Below are 21,716 nucleotides of genomic sequence, written 5' to 3' on the forward strand. Positions count from 1 at the left end.
CTCATTCGGCATTTTGAGTACTTGAGTCACTTCTTTGTCAGGAGATGGTTAGATCGTTTCACCTTCAGTCTTCTGAAATAATGTTTTATCATTACAATAGAGTTCTCAAATCTCTCAGTTGTTTTTTCTTTATAATGTTGTTGCTATTGCATCTAGTTACCTCTTGGATTGCCAAAGCTGATGGGCTTCTCTCCATCATTGTCTTTAGTAATCTCTCAGAAGCATTGAGCACCCTGAATTCCACACTTCTTCAGTTTTTTCTATTAATTTGTCATCTAATTTCCATGTCCTAATTCTTGGTATACCCCAAGATTCTATCCTGGACCCTCTTCTCTCTATATATTCTTTCCCTTGATGACCTGATCAGCTCAGTAGAGGAAGACAGAGGAATAGATAAAAAGGCAATAGTTTATGGTCAGATAAGGGGATTTCAGAGTTCTTGAACATGAAGGTGGTACAAGTGCGGCTGATGATAAGATCAAAGTATAACCATCTTTGTGTGTGACTGAGGTGGGGTGGAAGTCTAAATCATGTGAAGTCAGTAGGCTGAGTAAATGAGCGGTTAGGGTGTTAAAGGGAGCATCAATATGTATATGTATGTTGAAGTCCCCTAGTATAGGGGCAGAAGTTAAGGAGGAAAGAAAGATTGTGAGCCAGATACTAAACTCATTGAGGAAGGAAAAGGAGTGTTCTGGATGTCTACAAACAATAGCTACCAGGATTTTGATTGGATGATAGATGTGGATTGTACAGACTTCAAAAGAAGTAAAAGTTACTGAGTGATGAGAATTTATAATCCATTTATAGAGTAATTATAGCATTTGAAGTCTACAAAGCTCTTCACATGTTATCTCATATGAGATTCACAGGTGACATTGGTGACCTCGTGATATACATGGCACTATTCAACAGATGAGGAAAATGAATACAAAAGAGGTCAAGTGACTTGCCCAGAGTTAAACCACTAGGAAGAATCTGAAGCAGGATTTGAACTCAGGTTTTCCTGACAGAAATGGAGTTCAAGTGATATAGCAAGTATGGTTTTAGGAATATTCATATATGTACATGTATTTATGTATGTATAGCCTCCACAATCTGGACTTGTCACTTTACTCACATGAGGAACTCACAGTACAAAAACTCCTTCCACCAATATAAATTAGCAATTGATCTATAACTTTTAGTTTTTAGTGTATTTAAGGGGATTGAAAATTATTATCACTTGTCCATGGTCAAAAAGCTAAAATTAGACTGAAGTAAGACTTGGGTTTTTCTGACTCTAAAGCCAGACACATATACACTCCTCTACACTGCCTCTCAGAAATCATGGCAAACCAATTAAATTATAACACCTGTAGTGAAAAGGTTTCTACCTTAAGGGCTGTGTCCTTGAAAACTAGATTAAATAGTTTTCTTGGCTGAGGTGTATGGTTTGAATCAAGTGCAGAATGGCTGTTTTTATTTTATTTCTTAAAATGAAAGGTTCCCACACCTAGCATCAGAATCAATTAACATGATTATGATTAAGCAGGGAGTTTTATTTTCTCTTGTTTTTAAGCAGACAATGTCCTCAGACACCCATTCAACATAGAACACAACCAGAATGTGGCCCCAGAGTATAATACGTAACTTTCTTCTTTGATAATCAAAACAAATTAGGTTGTGTGTAAATTTCTTAATTCTGCAAAAAAAATTCTTCAAAATAATGTTTAATGCAGATGATAGAAATGTATTGCTAACAAACATTTACAAGCAAACTTTATATGATTAGAAAAGTAAATCTGCAAACTTACCACCTCCTTTTCGCCCTTTTTGTAGGTCAAAGCTTCAACTCTGGAATCCAACTCTGCTTGAATTTGGTCTCTTCTTTTCATAACGCCCTTTATATTAAAACATGCAGATAGAACACGTTATAGTTCATTCTATTGTTTCCATAATAATCTTATGAAGCAAAATTAATGAGCATTTCAGTATAGACAAACTCTTCTATTAGGAGGACAGGATTACAATATGGCTCCCTGGTGGTTTGTTCTGTGGGTGGTTTTTTGTTTGTTTTTGGTTTTTGGTTTTAGAATTCAGGGCTTTGGTCAATGTGGTCCAAGTTCAAATTCTGAGTTAAAGAATGTCTTAAATAAATTTTTAAAAAGGAAAAAAAAAGAATGTCTTTAAGAAAAGAAGCATGGCATAGAAGATTATGATCTGGACTTGGCATAAGGAAAACCCAGACGTGAATTGTGCCTTTGGCACTGACACAAACAAGTGCAACCTATTTAGCCTCTAGAAGGCTCAGTTTCCTCATTTGTAAAAGGATGAGGTTGGACTAAATGGCCCATAAAGTTCTGAATCTCTAATCCTACGACCTTTTGGAGCCTGCTTGTTTGTTTTTAACTCCCCATTAAAAAGTTAACTTGAAAACAAGGCCTAAAGGGTTTGTTTCTTCAAATCCATTCCATTCTAAGAGATTTTCTGATACATAGTGTCCCATATAAATGTCATAAAGTATAGCGGCTTATGAAACATTACAGCTGTTGTCAGAGGAGGGGGGATATAAGTTTCAAATAGGAATACACAAAGGCTTTGAGGACAATGTTAGAAAATACCAACCTCCAAAATTAAGTCTGATAAAAGCCAATAATATGGGATTGTTTAGCAGAAGTAACTAACTCTAAGAGGTGACTGATGACTGTTTCTAATAGATTAGAATGGTTCTGAAACAAAGCCTTGAGGGTACAAATTTAATGTATAATTTTAACAAAATATGATCTACATCATGGTATTGAAAATACAGGAAATGTTGCCTTGTGGGTGATAAGCACAAGCTGTGACCTCAATCTGAATGAAGATACATCTCTAAAACTCAATTAAGAATATCAATGTGTATCTCAAGAGAATAGTAACAGAATATATTTTATTATAAATGAACTCAACTGAATTGCAAAACATGCCCAAGAGACTGTGACTATAAAAAGCACATGCCTACATATGTACAAACATTTGTATATAAGTGTTTATGTATGTACACACACCTGCATAACACATATGTATAGCTCTATGGTATTTTAATTATTACATATGTAAAATATATTACTATATGTGTACATGTATTCATATATAAGTGGCATAGCTATTAAATAATTCTAAGTATATTTCTATGCATTTATATATGGATAAACACAAATACACATGTTATAGGACCAGATTTTAAACTCCATGAGAACACTGCCCCTCTCTGAATTATCTTCGCATCTCTCTTACCTAATACAGTGCTTTACACTCAGTAAACAATTAATAAGTGCTGCACGAATAACTGATGGGACAATGCATGAATAAATGACAGGAATCTAAAAGAGTGAGGCTTAGCCCAAACTATACATTGTGACCTAGTAAAACATCTAAATTCTGGAACATTAATTACATCCTTCTAATTTCAGGGCAGAGGCAAACAGAACATAACGAGAAAGAGTCAGTTTAAGTTCATTAGTTTTAAAAGTTCCTTTGTATTAAGAGCTTTGCAGGCTGGCTTATAAAAACGTACCATTAATGCTCTGTGGACTGGTGATTAGGAAGTGAGCTGCCAGTGGAGGTGGGGAACTAAAGAGTCACGACACTGCTTCTTTACACAAGCAATCCATCAAGCACTTAGTAACTGCATCTCACCCAAGCACTACGCTAACCACTACAGATGTAAAGACAAAGCAGAACAGCGCCTGACTCTTCTAATGGAAAGACAGCATGTATAGATATAGCTATATACAAAACATCAGTTTTGGAGGAAAAAAATTTCCCGCAGAAGGGGGCACTGGAGTGAATCTTAAAGGAAGCCATGGATTCCAAAGGTAGCTGGTAAGAAGAGACAGGATTTTAGGCAGAGGGTGTAGCCCATCCAAAAAGCATGGAGATCAGAGCTGGAAGGTTGCATAAGGACCAGTAAGGAGGCCTATGTGGCCTAACATGTAAGAAGACTGAAAAGGCAGGATGGGGCCAGATTATGAAGAGTTTCAAAGTGCTTTTGTTAATCTTTGACCCAGAGGAGTCACTGATATTAATTTATTGAGTGGGGGAATGACATGGCCAGATGTGAACTATGGGAAAATCACTTTGCCAGCTATATGAAGTACAGAATGGAAAAGGAAAAGACATGAGGTAGGCAGAACAGCCAAGGAGGTTACTGGAATAGTCCGGGGTCTGAAAGAGGATGGTAGTTGTGGGAAAAGAGAGAAAGGGGCATCATCTGATAGATGATGTAGACACAGAAACAGTAAGATTTGGGAACTAATTAGCTACGTAGGGCAAGTGAGAGAGAGGATTTGAAAATGACACTGACACTGAGAGCTAAGAGGATTAAAAGGCAGCTACATGGTACAGGAGATACAGAGCCAGCTCTTGGAGTCAGGAAAACCTGAATTCAAATCTGATCTCATGTACCAAGCGTGGTGGTGGTGGTTGTTGTGGTTGTTGTTGTTACTTCATTCTGGAAGAGGACCAATGACAGAGAGGGATGTCCTGACTTGCAAGTGAATTGGATTTAAGTGAGGCAGAGTTGTGAAGAGTCATCAGCCTCACTCTTATTAGCTATGTGACCCTAGGCAAGTCAGTTACCCTCTGTCTGTATCAATTTCCCGACTGTAAAGTGGGAATAATAATAGCACCCAGCTCTCAGAGTTTTTGTGATGAACAAATGAGATAATGCTGTAAAATGCTTAGAACAGTGCTTAGCACAAAGTAGACACTTAATAATTGATTGTTCCATTCTCTTCCCTCCTAGAAAAGATGGTTGTATCCTCAACAGTAATATCAAAGTTCATAAGAGGGGCAGATTGAGGAGGAGGAGAGGTTGGAGAGGGATAACGAGTTCTTTTTTAGACATAGTGAGTTTGAGATTTCTACAAGACAAATAGTTTGAAACGATCAATAGTTAGTTGGTGATATTGGAAAGGAGTTGAAGAGAAGGACTAAAACTGGATACATCGTTTGGAGAGTCATCAGAATAGAAATGATAATAGAATCTATGGAACTGACGAGGTTACCAAGGGCAAAAGTGTAGAGAAAGGAGAGAAGAAAGCTAAGGGCAAAATATTGGGGAACACCCACAGCTAGCTTCAGTGACATGAATGATAATCAGCCTATTCAGGAAGACTGAGGAAGACAAGTCATATATACAGGGGGAGCACCAAAAGAGAACAATTTCATGAAAATCTAGAAGAGACACTCTCTACAACAAGATGATCAAGAGTTTCAAAGGCTGCAGAAAGATCAGGAAGGATAAGGACTGAGAAACTGTCAGTAGATTTGGAGATTAAGAAATCATTGGCAAGTTTGGAGAGAGCAGTTTCAGTTGAATAATGAACACAAAAGCAAGACTGCAGAAGGTTTAGAAGAGAGAAAGAAGAAGAAATGAAACCAATCACTGTAGACAGCTTTTTCAAGGATGGGAAAGGAAGGAAAGATATAGGACAGGCACATGTTTGGAACCGGCTCCATGATAACATGATTTTATGGAAATATCCCTTAATTACATCCAATTCCTTCTGCACTAACCACACACATCTTGGTTACTTTATAATTTAGTCCTGAAAAGGGACTCATTCATTTGGAAGGAACAGCATGTACAGCATACTAAGGTATCATCACTATGGCAACAATACTTTCCAAACCAGAAACTGGGACAAATGATATTCCTTTTGAAAAAAAAGTCACTAAAACTATACTTTCTTTTCTGAAATTGTGACTGTCCATGAAAGTTAAAGACTTAGAAATGACATGGAATTTATTTTGTAACTGGTGAGCTGATCAACAAAAGAGGGAAAGCCCTAAGGGAACAACTAATATCAGTTCTCATCTGGCACATATTCCCCTATAAAGTAGTAGTAGTAGTAGTAGTAGTAGTAGTAGTAGTAGCAGTAGTAGTAGCAGCAGCAGCACCAGTAGTAGTAATAGTAGCAGCAGCAGGAGCAACAGCAGAAAAAAAAGTAGTAGTAGTAGCAGTAACAGCAGTGGTAATTATGAGCAGCAGCAATAGCAGCAACAGTAACAGTATCAGCTCACTACAAACATTAGCTCAGTGGATCCTTACAATATCCCTGGCAGGTAGGTGCTGTTATTATCCCCATTTTATAGATGAGGGTAAACTGAGGTAGATAGAGGTTAAGTGACTTGACCAGGGTCACATAGCTAGTAAATGTCTAGGGAAAGATTTGAATTCAGGTCTTCATGACTCCAGGTCCAGCACCCTATCCACCAAGTCACCTAACTGCTTTACCACAGTTTGGCTTTCTGGTTTATCAATGGGATAAGTTGTGGAGCAAGAATAAATTCCCCAGAGCCTTGGGTGAACACCCTTGAGTGAACAGATAAAATCAAGTTCACAAGCCAATCAAGCTAAGAATTAGAGTCCTACCTGAGGACATCACACTATGTCAGGTCCAGTTTATATAACTAGCTAACCTCTTTCCTCACTGTCTCTCAATTTCATTAGCAATTATACAATGCTATATACTCCTCACACAAACACACATGCATACAAACATACATAGACTGCTAATACTTATCATAAAGTTACTCTACATCTCTGACATTTGGTTTCCTTATTTATAAAAAGTTGATATCAATATGTTCATTGCCTATTTCACAGGGGACCAAATGGGATTTGAAAGTCAATGAAGATACTTCAAAGCACTACCCAAATTTGAGGAGTTACTGCCTATAAAAGGAAGCTATGATCTGCCTTGAAGATCTGGGAACCTTACTCAGAACTGAAATAGTTGAAAAATTGAACTTGGATTTAAAAGGGCTAGAAACATATTAAGATTGTGAAAAAAAAAGATCAATTAAAAAGCAAGCATTTATTAAGTACCTACATATATATATATATATATACACATACATATACACACACACACACACACACACACACACACACACACACACACACACGTAATGTGACAGGAAGATCAAAACCAGTTTGGATAAACCAAAGAACATAAGAAGAGGGGGGAATATATAAAACAGCCAGAAAAGGTAGGTTACAGCCAGGCTGTGAAGGATTTTAAGAAATTCAGGAGTTTGCATTTGATTCTAGAAGGGCATGTGCTTTAGAACGACAGCTTCGACAGCTGTGTGGAGGATGGGTTGGAGAGCGTAGAGACTTGCGGTAAGGACACCAATTAGGGTGGGAAATTATAACTTGAAGAAAGTTGCTTAGTTACGGAAGAAGCAAACTGGATAGCAGTGATAGCACTAACAAAATGTTAAGTGTTCAGGAGTGTGTCTGTAAAACTTGCTATCGATAAATCAAAAAGCATTTAGTAAGCCTGTTCTATGTGCCAAGCACCATGCTAAGAGCAAGGGAATCAAATAATTGAAAACTGTAGCTGTCCTCAAGGAGCATACATTCTATTGGAAGAGACATCATTTAAATAAACAGAGATATACAGAGTAGATGTAGAGAGTCTCAAAGAACACACCTGAGCAGGGGAGAAGCAAGTAAATATGTGAATGGAGAAACTAAGAATTTGTACATGACATTTTTGTGAACTGCTTATATTGTTTTTTTCTGGAGTAGGGCTACTACTCACAAAATTATATTTTCTTTTGGATAAATGAGTTGTGTGTGAAGGTATTTTATTCTTTGAATAGTCTGCTAAGGCCAAGACAATTAAGCCCTACTTGACTCAGACCCACCACCTGCACATCAAAGCAGAATGGAGAATAGGATTCAGTGAACAATCATTTATTAAGCAATCATCCAGGCACTGGGAATACAAAGAAAGGCAAAAGACAGCATCAAAGAAGCATTAAACACACCCAAAGAAACTGAAAAAGGAAGATGTGTGATGAAGTACAGGGCAAAGTAGCCTTGTCCAGGAGAATCTGGGAGGAGCTCTCCACAGCCCACCCTTCACACTCTTCAATCAGAGGAAGGGAGGGCCCTAGAGGCAGGGGATACTGAGGAGACATGTTGATGTGACCTAGCAGGTTAAGATTCTGGAGAGTGTGATGAAGTTTAGAAGATTCAAAGAACTGTCACATGTAAGGCATATTAAGGACTGCAAGCTCACGGTTCTAGGGAAATGAAAAAGGAAATGCTATATAACTACCTTCCTCTTACTTTTGCTGGGCATTATGTGTTCTGTTCTTTTAGTTACACTACTATCTTCAAGTATTTGAAGGGCAGTACCACGGTAGAGGGATCCTCTGTGTTCTGCTTGGCCACAGTGGGCAGAAAGAGTAGTAATGGGTGGACTTGGCAAAGAGAAAAATGTAGGCTTGGTATCAGGAAAAATACTTCTTAACAACGACAGCCATTCATAAGTGGAATGGGCTGCCTACAGGTCTTCAAACAGAGGCCCAGTGACCCCTTATTAATAGGGATTCCTTACTCCCTTCTCACATCCTCCCTTGCTTACTCTTCAAAACTGTAACACCGGCCTCCCTGCTGTTCCATGAACAGCACACTACTGACCTCTCTAGCTACCTTTAAGTTCTAATTAAAATCCCTTCGTTTATCAGTTCTTAATTTTAGTGTTTTCCCTCTGTTTATGGCTCCCTATTTATACTGTATAAAGCAGCCAGGAAGCAGAGCGTAGAATGCCAGGCCAATCTGGCCTCAGACACTTATTAGATATGTGACCCTGGAAAAGTCACTTAACCCTGTTTGCTTCAGTTTCCTCACCTAGAAAATGAGCAGAGGAAGGAAACAGCAACCACTTCAATACCTTTGCCAAGAAAACCCTAAATGGGGTCAAGAAGAGTCAGACAGGATGGGAACACAATACCTAGGCTTTTGTGTATTTGTTATCTCCTCCATTAGACAGTGAATTCCCTGAGGGCAAGGAAGAGCCTTTTATATCTCGGTATTCTCAGTGCTTAGTACCAAGCCAGATATAAAGTAGGCATTTAATAAATGTTTAATGATCCATTACATCTTTTGGCTCCAGGCATTTTCTCTAGTAGTATGGATACTGGGAATGCTTTCCCTCCACATCTGCCTTATGGCTTCCCTGATTTCTTAAGTCCCAACTAAAATTCCAACTAGGTGGCACAGTGGACAGAGCACCTGGCCTAGAGTCAATAAGACTTTAGTTCAAATTCTGCCTCCGACACTTAATAGCTTTGTGACCCTAAGCAAGTCACTTAACCCTGTTTGCCTCAGTTCCCTCAACTGTAAAATGAGCTGCAGAAGGAAATGGCAAACCACTCCAGTATCTTTGCTAAGAAAATCCCAAAATGGAGTCACAAAGAATCAGATACAGCTAACAGCAAAAAACCCTGTCTTCTACATGAAGACTTTCCCACTTCCACAAAATTCTAGTACCTTCCCTTTCTTAATTACTCCTTTTTATCAGGCATATATTGCTTGTTTGTACACTGTTGTTGTTTTGTCCTTTCTTTTCTAAGAGGACCAATGACATCACCAGGGATGTCTTGACTTATCTGTGAAGTGGAGACTAACTTAGTAAAGAGTCACTAAAAAAGCACCCTAGAGAAATGGGTGGGGCTGGTAGGCTGAGCTATATTCTATATTAATTAAATTCCATTAGTATCCACTGGTAGAGGACAGGTGAACAGATGTCCCTTTAGGAGGGGCTGTTTAAAGGGAAGGAAAAGGAACCATGACTCCAGAATTACCAACAACTAATATTTACCCTTTAGCCAGAATTTAGTTTTAAGGAAGAAAGTAATTTAAAACCTTGGGAAAAGTTGTATTTCTTCCTTGGAAATATCTGAATGATGAGTCATGAGAGAATAAACCTAGAGAAATCGAGGATCAAGTAACCTCAGATTAGTTTAGATCAGATATCTTCATTTTGTAAACTCTATTTTCAGCAAACTTTTGTGGACTGGGCTTTTTTGTTTATTTTGTTTTTGTTTTGTTTCAATCTTTTAGGAATAAGAGCTCCTTGGTTTTCTCTTAGCAAATATTCTCTAAAATATAATCCAACCTTATCTTGGCTTATTTAAGAAGAAAAGTTTTTCTCATACCTTAGTAAGGTTAAGACGGGAAAAAGAATATGTCCCTAGAGGGTTACTGGGGTGGGGCTGATGGCAATAGCCAGATACTAGCAATTGAGTTCCAAAGAATCAGGTAGCTGGAGCAGAGAAAGTGAGAATCCAGAAGAATAGAGTCAGATTCAGCTGTAGGTATTAGCTACTTTTGACTAATGCAATTCCCTTATTTTACAGACACTAATAACTGGAAGTGGTTCATTTTTTGACCATTTGAAAAGGTAAATTGTCATGGTGGTTCTAGTCAAGCCAACAAAAATGGAATCATACTAGGTATCAAGGCAACTATTTCAGCATTATGAAAATTTAACTTCTGGATTGCTTATGCCAAGCTTTGCGACATTGCAAACAAAATCGAAAGTGAATAAACCTATAAAATAATAATACAAAATTATCTATGCCTCTTTGACTAAGTCCTTCTCCTCTAACAAATACCCTCAGATTTTCCCTATTTTTATAAATCATATTAAAAAAAAAACTTCTTTAGGCATGTTACTTTCCCCTTGTCCCTCCCTCCCAACTTGTCTCCTCCCTTTCATCACCAAATATCTAAAAAGAAGACTGGACACCAATTTTCTCCACTTCCCCACTATTTGATTCCTCTTTAACCCTTTGTAATCTGGCTTCCCCTTCTACCACTCTATAGATAGTGCTCCCTCCAAAGTCGCCAATTATCAATGAACTGACAAATTCGACAGCCTTCTTCTTGATCCTCATCCTCTTTGATTTATCTCTAGTATTTTTCACTGCTTCCTGTTTCCTCCTACTTCTTCATACCTGCTCCTTCCACTGGTCCTGGTGACACTGATCTTCCCTTTTTCCCTCTTCTATCATTCCTCCTTGAACACATTTGTAATCTCGGGGACCAGCACAGTCTGGCACTCGATAGCAGGCACTTAATAAGGTATAATAGGAATAAGAAGAGCTAACATTTATATACAGCTTTAAGATTTGCAAAACAATTTACATATATTATCTCATTTGATAATCACAACAAACCTGAAACAGACGTTATTACTATTCTCATTTTTCAGATGAGGAAAAGAGACTGAGAACAGTTAAGTGACTCATCTAGGGTCACAGAATTAATAAGTGTCTCAGGCAAGATTTCAACTCGGGTCTTCCTGACTCCCAATAAGGTGATCTATCCACTGTACCATTTAGTAGTCTGTTAACCAACTGGTTGAGCAGATCTCTTCCACGGATCAGGAATTACAATAACTGAGGAATTTGAGAGTTGGAAGGGATTTCAGTAACCATCTAGCCCAAAAGTGTCATGAAAGGAATTCCATTACAACACATCTTTCCGTGACCATCCCAGCTGGAGCAACCTTGTCTTTGTTGAATTTCCTGTACCAGTCTGTTTGAATTCACTTATGCACTTAACCATATACTAATTTGTATTCTAGTTATTTACATATTTCTTATTCCTGTTACTGTATCGTAAGCTATAGTATGTGACTGGTTTTATCTTTGAATCTTCAATACTAGCATAGGGCCTTGCACATTTTTGGTTTTTTTAGACCTGTGACTTCATCTGTGTAGGGAGCCAGAAGTCGTATGGAATTCCCTCTACCAATAGATATATGCTTCTTCTCCATAACTTATTTCCTTAAAGAGTTTTCTGAGGCCCTGAGAGGGTAAATGATTTACACGGGATCAAAGAGCCAATATACATGAAAGGCAGAACTTGAACTCAGGTCTTACTAACTCTGAGGCCACCTCTCTAACCACTAAGCTACACTTCCTCTACATCTGTCTTATATGTAATATTGTAAAAAGAACCTTGGATTTGACATCAAAAAACGTGGGATGGAAGACTGGCTCTAATACTGAGTGACGGTAGGTAGGTAGGTCACATTATGTCTCTATACCTCAGTTTTCTAACCTATGAAAAAGGGGATTCAATTAAGTGACTTCTGCTGTCCCTCCAACTCTAGATTCTGTCATCCATAATTTTGCAATAGTATACAATATAAAAATAAATCTGGGTTTTGTAGTTTTTTTCCAACAGCAAAGTGAACTTGCTAACCTAAGTAATATCAAAATTCCATCCTGCTCCTGTTGTGGAGTTGTTTTTCAAACGTTTCTTTCTCTTAATGACTTCATTTGGGATTTTCTTGGCAGAGATACTGGAGCGGTTTACTATTTCCTTCTCCAGCTCATTTTACAGATAAGGAAACTGAGGTAAACAGGGTTAAGTGACTTGGCCAGCGTTAGTAGTAAGTCCCAGCTAGTAAGTATCTGAGGCCATATTTGAATTCAGTTCTTCCTGACTCCAGGCTCAGCACTCTATCCACTGTACCAACTAGCTGCCCACCATCCTGCTCTAGAATGCCATGATATGGAGACTAGTTTGCGAGCCAAACAACTTTTCACTATTCAAGTATCCATAGAACAGGTACAATAAGCAAAGCAAGAATATTTCTGCTCAACTGAACTGGAGTGATTGGCCTATTTGCATAGCATTTCTGTTGTGTTTCACAGAATCCACAAGTAAATGAAGAAATAAATGAAAGACATACTTATGAACTACAGTGGCTACACTGAGAATCTTGACTTTCTGCATTTATTTTCTATCCTCAAAAATGTTTCAGCCTCTGCATATCACCCAGATACAAATTAGGACTGGCTAGGAACTTGAAAGAACAGACCTAGTTTAATTTGAGAAACAACACTGTAGCTTTTTAGTGTGTGAAACCCAAGGAATGTTCCTTAAAATGCATATGTGACATACCAAAGGAGTTTCTGCCTGGAGAAGAAGGACTGCTTAATCTTTTTTGTGTCATGGAAACCATTGGCCATCTGGTGAAGCCTAGGGACCTCTTCCATGAATAATGGTTTTTAAACGCACGGAATACATAGTACTACAAAGGAAATCAATTGCACTGAGATCTAGTTGTCAAAAATTTTTTAAAAAGGAAAAAAGAAAGAAAGAAGGAAGGAAGGAAGGAAGGAAGGAAGGAAGGAAGGAAGGAAGGAAGAGAGAGAGAGAGAGAGAGAGAGAGAGAGAAAGAGAGAAGAGAGAAAGAAAGAAAGAAAGAAAGAAAGAAGAAAGAAAGAAAGAAGAAAAAAAAGAAAGAAAGAAAGAAAGAAGAGGAAGAAGGAAGGAAGGAAGGAAGGAAGGAAGAAGGAAGGAAGGAAGGAAGGAAAGAGAGAAGAAAGAGAGAAAGAGAGAAAGAGAAAGAGAGAAAGAAAGAAAGAAAGAAAGAAAGAAAGAAAGAAAGAAAGAAAGAAAGAAAGAAAGAAAGAAAGAAAGAAAGAAAGAAAGAAAAGAAATGGTCATGGATTCCAGGTTAAGAACTTCTAGGAGAGACAGGTTATTCTTTTCTTGTTTCTATGTTACATTTAGTGCTGAAAACAAAAAAGTAAACTCAGGCAAACTTACCATTAATATTTCACTATAAAGAACATATTCATGTACAACTGGAAGCAGTGTCTCAGAAAGGTCAACTATTCGTCTTTCAGTGGCTTTACAACACTTGTCAATGCAGCTGGCTACACCTTTCAGGGAGTCAACCAGATCTTCTTCTGATGCTGACCACCAGGTGTAGATTGGTCCATATTCCTTCATTTCCTCAAAATACTCTAAAAAGCACAGACACAAACCAAAACAAAAAAGACACATATAACTTCTTAATATGCACCATGACTGAGCAAAAACGGTTAAAAAAAATCACTATTCAAGCATGTTTGAACACAAAACCTTTCCGGATTCCATCAACAATAATTTGTGCAAACTAGCACAGCAGAGAAAGTGCTAGGTCTAGCGTAATGAAGAGCTGGCTCAAACACTGCCTCAGATAGACACTTATTAGCTGTGCGACCCTAGGCAGATCACTAGACCACTCTGATTCTCAAGACTCCTCAACTATAAAATAGGGATGATAAAAGACCCACCTCCCAGAGTTGTTGTGAGGATCAAGTGAGATAATATCTGTAAAGCATCACAATGCTTGACACACAGTAGGTGTTTAATAAATGTTTCCCCCTTCCTTCTTTCCTTGCTTCACTTCTTCCTTCCCTCCTTCCTTGAACATGCTTTATTGGAAATCTGAATCAGCATTCAATATATATTTGGGGTTTTTTATTCTAAAAAAGCTATACTTTTCCAATCCAAAAATTACAAGAATAAGAACACTCACACGTTACAGATTAAAGCCTATTAAACACATACTTTTTGAGCATCTCCTAGGTATGTAAGGCCCTCTGATATACACTTGGGATATAAAGATGCCCTTTAAGAGTTTACAATCTATCTTAAGAGCCAAAAATTACTACATCCTGAGGCAGCCCCTTATCTCCTTATATGAGTCCAATAGTTAGAAAGGTTTTCTTTACATAAAGCCTAATTTCATGTGTTTCAAAAAAAAATTTTTTAAAAAAAAGTTTACAATCTACTGAGATTTAGTGAGTTGTGTGAAGGGGGCAGGGAGATATAAGACATATACATAAGAAAACTATGGGAAAAGCTATACAGACAATTCTAATGAAATGTATAAAGGAAATCTGCCTGGAAACACACAGTATATGAACAAAAGAAATATGAAATTAGAATTGAAAAAGTTGAAGTCAAGTTATTTGTTGTTCTTCAGTCATTTTTTGGTCATGTTCAACTCTTCGTGACTCCCTTTGGAGTTTTCTTGACATAGATATTGCAGTAGCTTGCCATTCTTTTTGAGTCCATTTTACAGATGAGGAAGTTAAAGCAAATGGTTAAGTGACTTCCCCAGGGTCACAAAGCTAATGTCTGAGGCTAGAATTTGGACTCTGAAAAAGGAGTCTTCCTAATTCCAAGCCCAGGACTCTATCCACTGTACCACCTAGCTCCCTTAAAGCCAAATTATGTCTGGTCTTAAATATCAGACTAAGTAACTTGTATTTTACCCCCTATGCAACAGGGATCTACTGGGAAAAAAAAAAGAATTTTTGTTAAACCAGTCTAAGTATGCATTAATCTTACTTTTGTGAATTGATGTACTACAGTTTTTAGTAGTTTTAGTTCATTTTTATGATAAGCATTAAGCTAAGAGGCTGTATTGAAAACCTGTGATAGATGATTAATTGGACCCCTATTTTATTCCAAACAGTATTAATCAGTTTGATATGACTCCACAGGGGTAGTAATTATGAATTCTGATATTAGGCCTCAGAGGCTGTGCACTGCACATTTTAAGTTCACATGATTAACCCTAAGAAGCTAACTAAGAGGACTTCCACCTTGTTTTTCCGTTACAGTGATCCAGCTCAGCTTGGGCAGAAGTAGTAACTCCATGACATGGCAAGTCCTTCAGCTATTTTTATTGCCTCTCTGTCCCTTATCACCCCTCTATTGCCTAATCTGGGGAGATAACAATGAGCACTTGGCCAATGAGTGACCCTCGTTGCCAATCTGTGGCCTGCCTTTCTACCAGCCCAAGGGTGTGCTAGTCAGCACGGCAGGACTTCCAGAAAGGTCAAGATAGGTCTGTCAAGGTCTCCTCATTAGCCTGCCTGTCAACCAACGGGATTCTATATTTTCTGTAGACCTTCCTGGAGAGTCATGGGCAGGGTCCACCCACTTAATAAGACTCAGTTTTTTTAATCTGCTCCACCCATATTATCTGGGCATCAAGCACCATAAAACTAAGGCCCTGGAGGAAGCAGGCATCTCAGATCGTGAGGAAGAAAGATCTGAGGCCCACTGCATTAGAGTAGACCATGGAGCCTTTAATAAAGTACCATTGGCTCAGAGTTCTGCCTCAGTTTCTTTTATTGTTAGATGACTTTAGGATCCCATAACCTTAGAGGCAACAAGACAAAGATTCCAATACTTCCTGTCTAATACATACCACTATGTGTTCCTGTGCCAGTCACTTGACTTTTCAGTACCCTAGGCTAGTGGTGTCACATTCAAATAGAAATGGAGCCTCTAATCCATAGGTAAGGATCCCTCTAGGCAGCATATTCACTTAGTTTTTAAACTGTTATATTATCTGTTTTATTGTATTTTTATTTATTTTGCTAAATATTTCCCAATTACATTGTAATCTGGTTCCAGTCATACTCACAAGTACTATTATGAGACTCACATGTTTCACACTTCTGCTCTAGACAACAATAAAACAATGAGTTGAAAAACAAGTGCTGATACATATCCTGTATCTGCAGAGGAAGTTTCTGTACCCAAAGTTCCCTACACAAATGGAATCACAGGCTCAGAAGCATCTCTCTCCCCATCCCCACATGAAGAAAAAAAAATGCAAATAAAAAAATGAAGTCAATCAATATCTTCTTTAACCTGCCAACTCAGGCAAGTTAAAACTTGAAAGGTCAAAATAAAAAACATTATACTGTAAGCAAGAAGGACTTCAATGAACCAATGGATATTTTTAATTCTGGCAAACAAACATGCCCTGTGCCGTGATGATCTCATCTCCTTTGATGGCAACAAAATCAGGTTTCTATTCTTTTTTTTCTACCATCTAAACAATCTAGAAGGGAAATGAAGAACAGATTCCCAAATTCAATAAGAATCAAAAAGAGGTGCCATGATGTGATTAAAAAAAAAAGCAGGGATTTAGAATCAAGACCAGGGTTGAAATCAACTTTGCCACATTCAACTGACCAGTGTAAATCTGAACAAATCCCTTCCCTTTTTTGAGTCTCAATTTCTTCATCTGTAAGAGAAGAGTGTGGAACTAGATGATTTTTAAAAGGAACTTTTTCAACTCTAACCCTATATTCTAAATACTTTGATGTTAAGGAAACACTTTAAGAAAAAATATTTATTTAAAAATATGTGAAAGAATTATTTCTGAGCTCCAATTTAATTCTCTCATCCATTTATTCAACTGTCAGTGAAGAGCCATGGGTCTTCCATTTCATCTAAGTTTGGGTTTAATTGCACATGTGCTCCAAAGCATATTCTCCTTAAGGTGATATTTCACTGACTCTTGTACCATTGGACAGGAAATAATTACCCCCAGGTAGATTGCTGTCGTTATCCTACTCAGAGCAATTTTAGAAGCTTTAATAAAAAGTAATTTGAAATTTATGAAATTAGTTCTAAATGAATGTTTAATTTCTTTTTTTTTAATCCTCTCTATGTAGTATCCCCATGAGGATCCTAGCTATATCAAAACTTAGTTGGAAATTAGAAAGAAAAAAAAATTAAGACAAAACACTGAGCCCAATATTTTTCAATCATATCTGACTCCTTGTGACAGCAAAGATACTGGAGTAGTTTGCCATTTCCTTCTCTAGCACATTTTACATATGAGGAACTGAGGCAAATAAGGTTTAATGATTTGCCCAGGGTCACACGACTACTAAGTATCTGAGGCCAGTTTGAACTCATGAAGATTAATCTTCCTGATTCCAAGCCTAATGCTTATCTATTGTGCCACCTAGCTGCCCAGGATTCCTTTATAGAATGCTGATTCCAAATGTTATCTTCAAGCACTGTCAAATAAGGCATCACAGAACAAGACCATTAGATAGCTTTTCATCATCAAGGAAATTTTCAAGTGATAACTAATAAACTTACCAATGTTACAAATTAAATCTCTAAAAACTTATTAATTTGCAAACATGCAATGGCTTTAGAATTCCACATAAAAAAAATTACTTCAAAAATAAGTTTGAAAAGTATTACTCCCATGCTTCATCATGTCATGAGAGTGACCTGATATTCCCAAAGACCACCTCTACAAAGTACAAGTTATGAGGTTCTAACACGCTAAAAAGTTTTGAGTACAGTCCCACAAAAGATTATTTGCTGTCTGAGAGCCACCCTAGTTAAATATTTAAATATGGAGAGGCTCATCACCAATTTGCTGTCTCTTTAGTGATGAATTCACTGACCATGACTAGAATACTGATCTCCAAAGAATTTAAATTGAAGATCACTCAAAAGGTAGCGGTGATGTGCATAAGGGAATGAGCAGATTGCCATACCTAAGAATATATGTAGAAGAAACAATGTGGCAAGGAAGTCATCAAAGAAATGCATGAACTAAAAAAAAAAAAGGCTGGTCACACAGAGAGTAAGAGCTAACTCATGGATAATCTGTATGATTGTTGTTACCCTAGTAATATGAAGAGAACTCACAAAAAGTACCTAGTATGTCAGGTGGAACCCCTGTGACAAAAACGGTAGAACCTTCACATGCGCTGCAAAAGGTGGTTATGATATAGATGAGTTGCAATCTGTATCATCGGAGTTAATACCAACATCAGTGAGCTCACAGGTCCATTTCAGTATTTGAGTAAAACTCAAATTTTAAATGAGAAACATGCATGGACTAACCATGATTTTGAAATTTACCAACCCTCTGGGGGCAGCTAGGTGGTTCAGTGAATAGAGCTCTGGCCTTGTAGTCGGGAGGACCTGAGTTCAAATCCAGCCTCAGACACTTAATACTTACTAGCTGTGTGACCCTGGGCAAGTCACTTAACCCCGATCACCTCACCAAAAAAGAAAAACAAAAAGAAAGAAATTTACCAACCCTCTTTCCTCCCTCCATGGGCATGTTATTTTTTCCTTCCATCTTTGCCTACACCACTCTCTCTTCCTTCTACATATTTCTGTTCTTGCTTTTTACTTCTTGTCAACAGGTCAAGGGTAATAAGAAGTTAGCATTATAAAGCACTTTAAGGTTGGCAAACCATTTTCTGTATCTTATTTCATTTGATTAATATGAAAATGTAGTATGTTTTAATCTGTATAATTAGTTAACATAATCCCTGTTCTAAATTATAAAAGCATCTAAGTAGCATACTTTTAACAAAATACATGGCTACAAAACAGTTTAAACTGCCCTTTACTTCATTGCGGCAACTGATTTTTTTTGGGAGGGGGATTCAATAGTTTGCTAAACAAATCAAATGCCTATGCAAAACTGCAGGAGAATAATCTACTAAGACACTTTGTAATCACTTTAGAATTACACAGTTACATATGCAAACAATCAATGAGTTAATTGTATATCACTTTCTTTAATCATTAAAACAGATCAGAAGGATATCTGCTTGGCAAAACCTCCTGGCAACCAGCTTTGTTCATGTTTCTCTATGTATTTGAAGGTAGAAACATCACCTTTGTTGCTGGTGGTGTTGTTTTAATTGTTTGGAAATTTTAGGGTTATCTCACACAAATCAAATCACTCACTATTTCCGTAGGTGGGATATGAGAGCTATCTTGAAGTGTCTGAAAGACTGTCATGGGGGGGAAAGGAATTGCACTCTCTATTTGGCCCCAAAGAACAAAAATAGGAGTAATGGGAGGAAATGTCAGAGAATCAGAGTTGGGTTGAAGAGAAAACAAACAAACAAACAAACAAACAAAACACTCTTCCTAAAAATTAGAGCAATCCAAAGATGGAACAAGCTGTCTCAGAAAGTAAGAGTACTGCCCAGTAATGGGCTTCACCAAGTCAGGATAAATAACCATCACTGAGATAGGTTGTACAGGTACAGCCTGGGCTAGGACACCTTTTCCAACTTGATATTGTGAATGCCTTTGAAATAACTAAGTCATTGACAAGAATTGTTCCTCTTTACTTTCACGTGTCATACATTTTTCACATTCATCATCAGCTTTCACAGTCAGGTCTAGGCCTCTCTCCTTGACTAAAGAATGCCTGAATTGCTCCCAGTCTCTGACCATGAAGTAGTTTGTCTCTTTGCCATGGCCAACCCCTCTCCATCTGAATTTTATCCCAACCCCTCTAATTTCCTCCAGTACATTGCAGCCTCAATCATCATCTCCCCCTCCCTGAGGAATTTTCAACTTCTCTCTATCCACCAGTGAATTCTCTACTGTTTTCAAACATTGTCCTGGTCTCCCTCATGTTAAAACAAACACAAACCCTCATTGGATCCTACCATCCCCTGACGGAACTATCATCCAAGAAAGAAAGATGGAAGGAAAGACAGGAAGGAAGGAAAGAAGGAAGGAAGGAGAGAAGGAAGGAAGGAAGGAGAGAAGGAAGGAAGGAAGGAGAGAAGGAAGGAAGGAAGGAAGGAAGGAAGGAAGGAAGGAAGGAAGGAAGGAAGGAAGGAAGGAAGGAGGGAAGGAAGGAAGGAAGGAAGGAAGGAGGGAAGGAAGAAGGATGGAAGGAGGGAGAGAAGGAGGGAAGGAGGGAGAGAAGGAGGGAAGGAGGGAAGGAAGGAGAGAAGGAGGGAAGGAGGGAAGGAAGGAGGGAAGGAAGGAGGGAGGGAAGGAAGGAAGGAGGGAGGGAAGGAAGGAAGGAGGGAAGGAAGGAAGGAGGGAAGGAAGGAAGGAAGGAAGGAAGGAAGGAAGGAAGGAAGAAGGAAGGAAGGAAGAAGGAAGGAAGGAAGGAAGGAAGGAAGGAAGGAAGGAAGGAGGAAGGAAGGAAGGAGGGAGGGAAGGAAGGAAGGAGGGAGGGAAGGAAGGAAGGAGGGAGGGAAGGAAGGAAGGAGGGAGGAAGGAAGGAAGGAAGGAAGAAGGAAGGAAGGAAGGAAGGAAGGAGGGAGGGAGGAAGGAAGGAAGGAGGGAGGGAAGGAAGGAAGGAGGGAGGGAAGGAAGGAAGGAGGGAAGGAAGGAAGGAAGGAGGGAAGGAAGGAAGGAAGGAAGGAAGGAAGGAAGGAGGGAAGGAAGGAAGGAAGGAGGGAGGGAAGGAAGGAAGGAAGGAGGGAGGAAGGAAGGAAGGAGGGAGGGAAGGAGGGAAGGAAGGAAGGAGGGAGGAAGGAAGGAAGGAGGGAGGGAAGGAAGGAAGGAAGGAGGAGGGAAGGAAGGAAGGAGGGAGGGAAGGAGGGAAGGAAGGAAGGAGGGAGGGAAGGAAGGAAGGAGGGAAGGAAGGAAGGAGGGAGGGAAGGAAGGAAGGAGGGAAGGAAGGAAGGAGGGAAGGAAGGAAGGAGGGAAGGAAGGAAGGAGGGAGGGAAGGAAGGAAGGAGGGAAGGAAGGAAGGAGGAAGGAAGGAAGGAGGGAAGGAAGGAAGGAGGGAAGGAAGGAAGGAAGGAAGGGAGGAAGGAGGGAAGGGAGGAAGGAGGGAAGGAAGGAGGGAAGGAAGGAAGGAGGGAAGGAAGGAAGGAGGAAGGAAGGAAGGAAGGAAGGAAGGAAGGAAGGAAGGAAGGAAGGAAGGAAGGAAGGAAGGAAGGAAGGAAGGAAGGAGGGAAGGAGGGAGGGAAGGAGGGTGGGAGGGAGGGAAGGAAGGAGGGAAGGAGGGAAGGGAGGGAGGGAGGGAAGGAAGGAAGGAAAGGAGGGAGGGAGGGAGGGAAGGAAGGAAGGAAGGAAGGGAGGGAGGAAGGAAGGAAGGAAGGAAGGAAGGAGGGAAGGAAGGAAGGAAGGAAGGCTGTTTTTACTCCACACTTACTGTCTTTACTTCCTTTCCTCTCATTCTCTTCTTAACTTTCAACAGTCTGTCTTCTAACCTCATCACTCACCTGAAACTGTTCTCTCCAAAGATTCCAACAATCACTCAACTGCTAACTCTGATGGCCCTTTCTCAGTCCACATCCTTCTTGGCAGATCTGCTGCACTGCAATCAGTCAATAAGCATTTATTAAGCACTTCCTATATGCCAGACACTGTGCTAAGCACCAAGGATATGCAGAAAAGCAAAAAACACTGTCCCTGTTTTCAGAAAGCTCCTAGTCTAATGTGAGTGATAAATGTGAAAATATGTACAGACAAGCTCTGTAGTGTTCATGGAAGGTGATCTCAGATATAAGGCACTAGTCTTGCAAGAAATGAAGGAAACCAGGAG

The 21,716-nt window shown here is 39.0% G+C and overlaps 1 protein-coding gene across 2 annotated transcripts in view; it reads right to left on the reverse strand.

Annotated features, from left to right (window-relative positions):
- SNX7 (sorting nexin 7) overlaps positions 1 to 21,716 on the reverse strand; it is a 125,726-nt gene that overhangs the window by 64,156 nt on the left and 39,854 nt on the right. For both annotated transcript variants that reach the window (XM_020998156.2, XM_078155000.1), the window contains exons 6-7: positions 13,394 to 13,593; positions 1,794 to 1,880 (exon numbers count right to left, since the gene is read on the reverse strand). In XM_020998156.2, the coding sequence (XP_020853815.2) occupies positions 1,794 to 1,880; positions 13,394 to 13,593 (287 nt within the window). The remainder of the gene's footprint in view (positions 1 to 1,793; positions 1,881 to 13,393; positions 13,594 to 21,716) is intronic.

This window comes from Phascolarctos cinereus, unplaced genomic scaffold (genome assembly GCF_003287225.1).
Source record: "Phascolarctos cinereus isolate Bilbo 61053 unplaced genomic scaffold, phaCin_HiC Scaffold_5;HRSCAF=322, whole genome shotgun sequence".
Lineage (NCBI taxonomy): Eukaryota > Metazoa > Chordata > Mammalia > Diprotodontia > Phascolarctidae > Phascolarctos > Phascolarctos cinereus.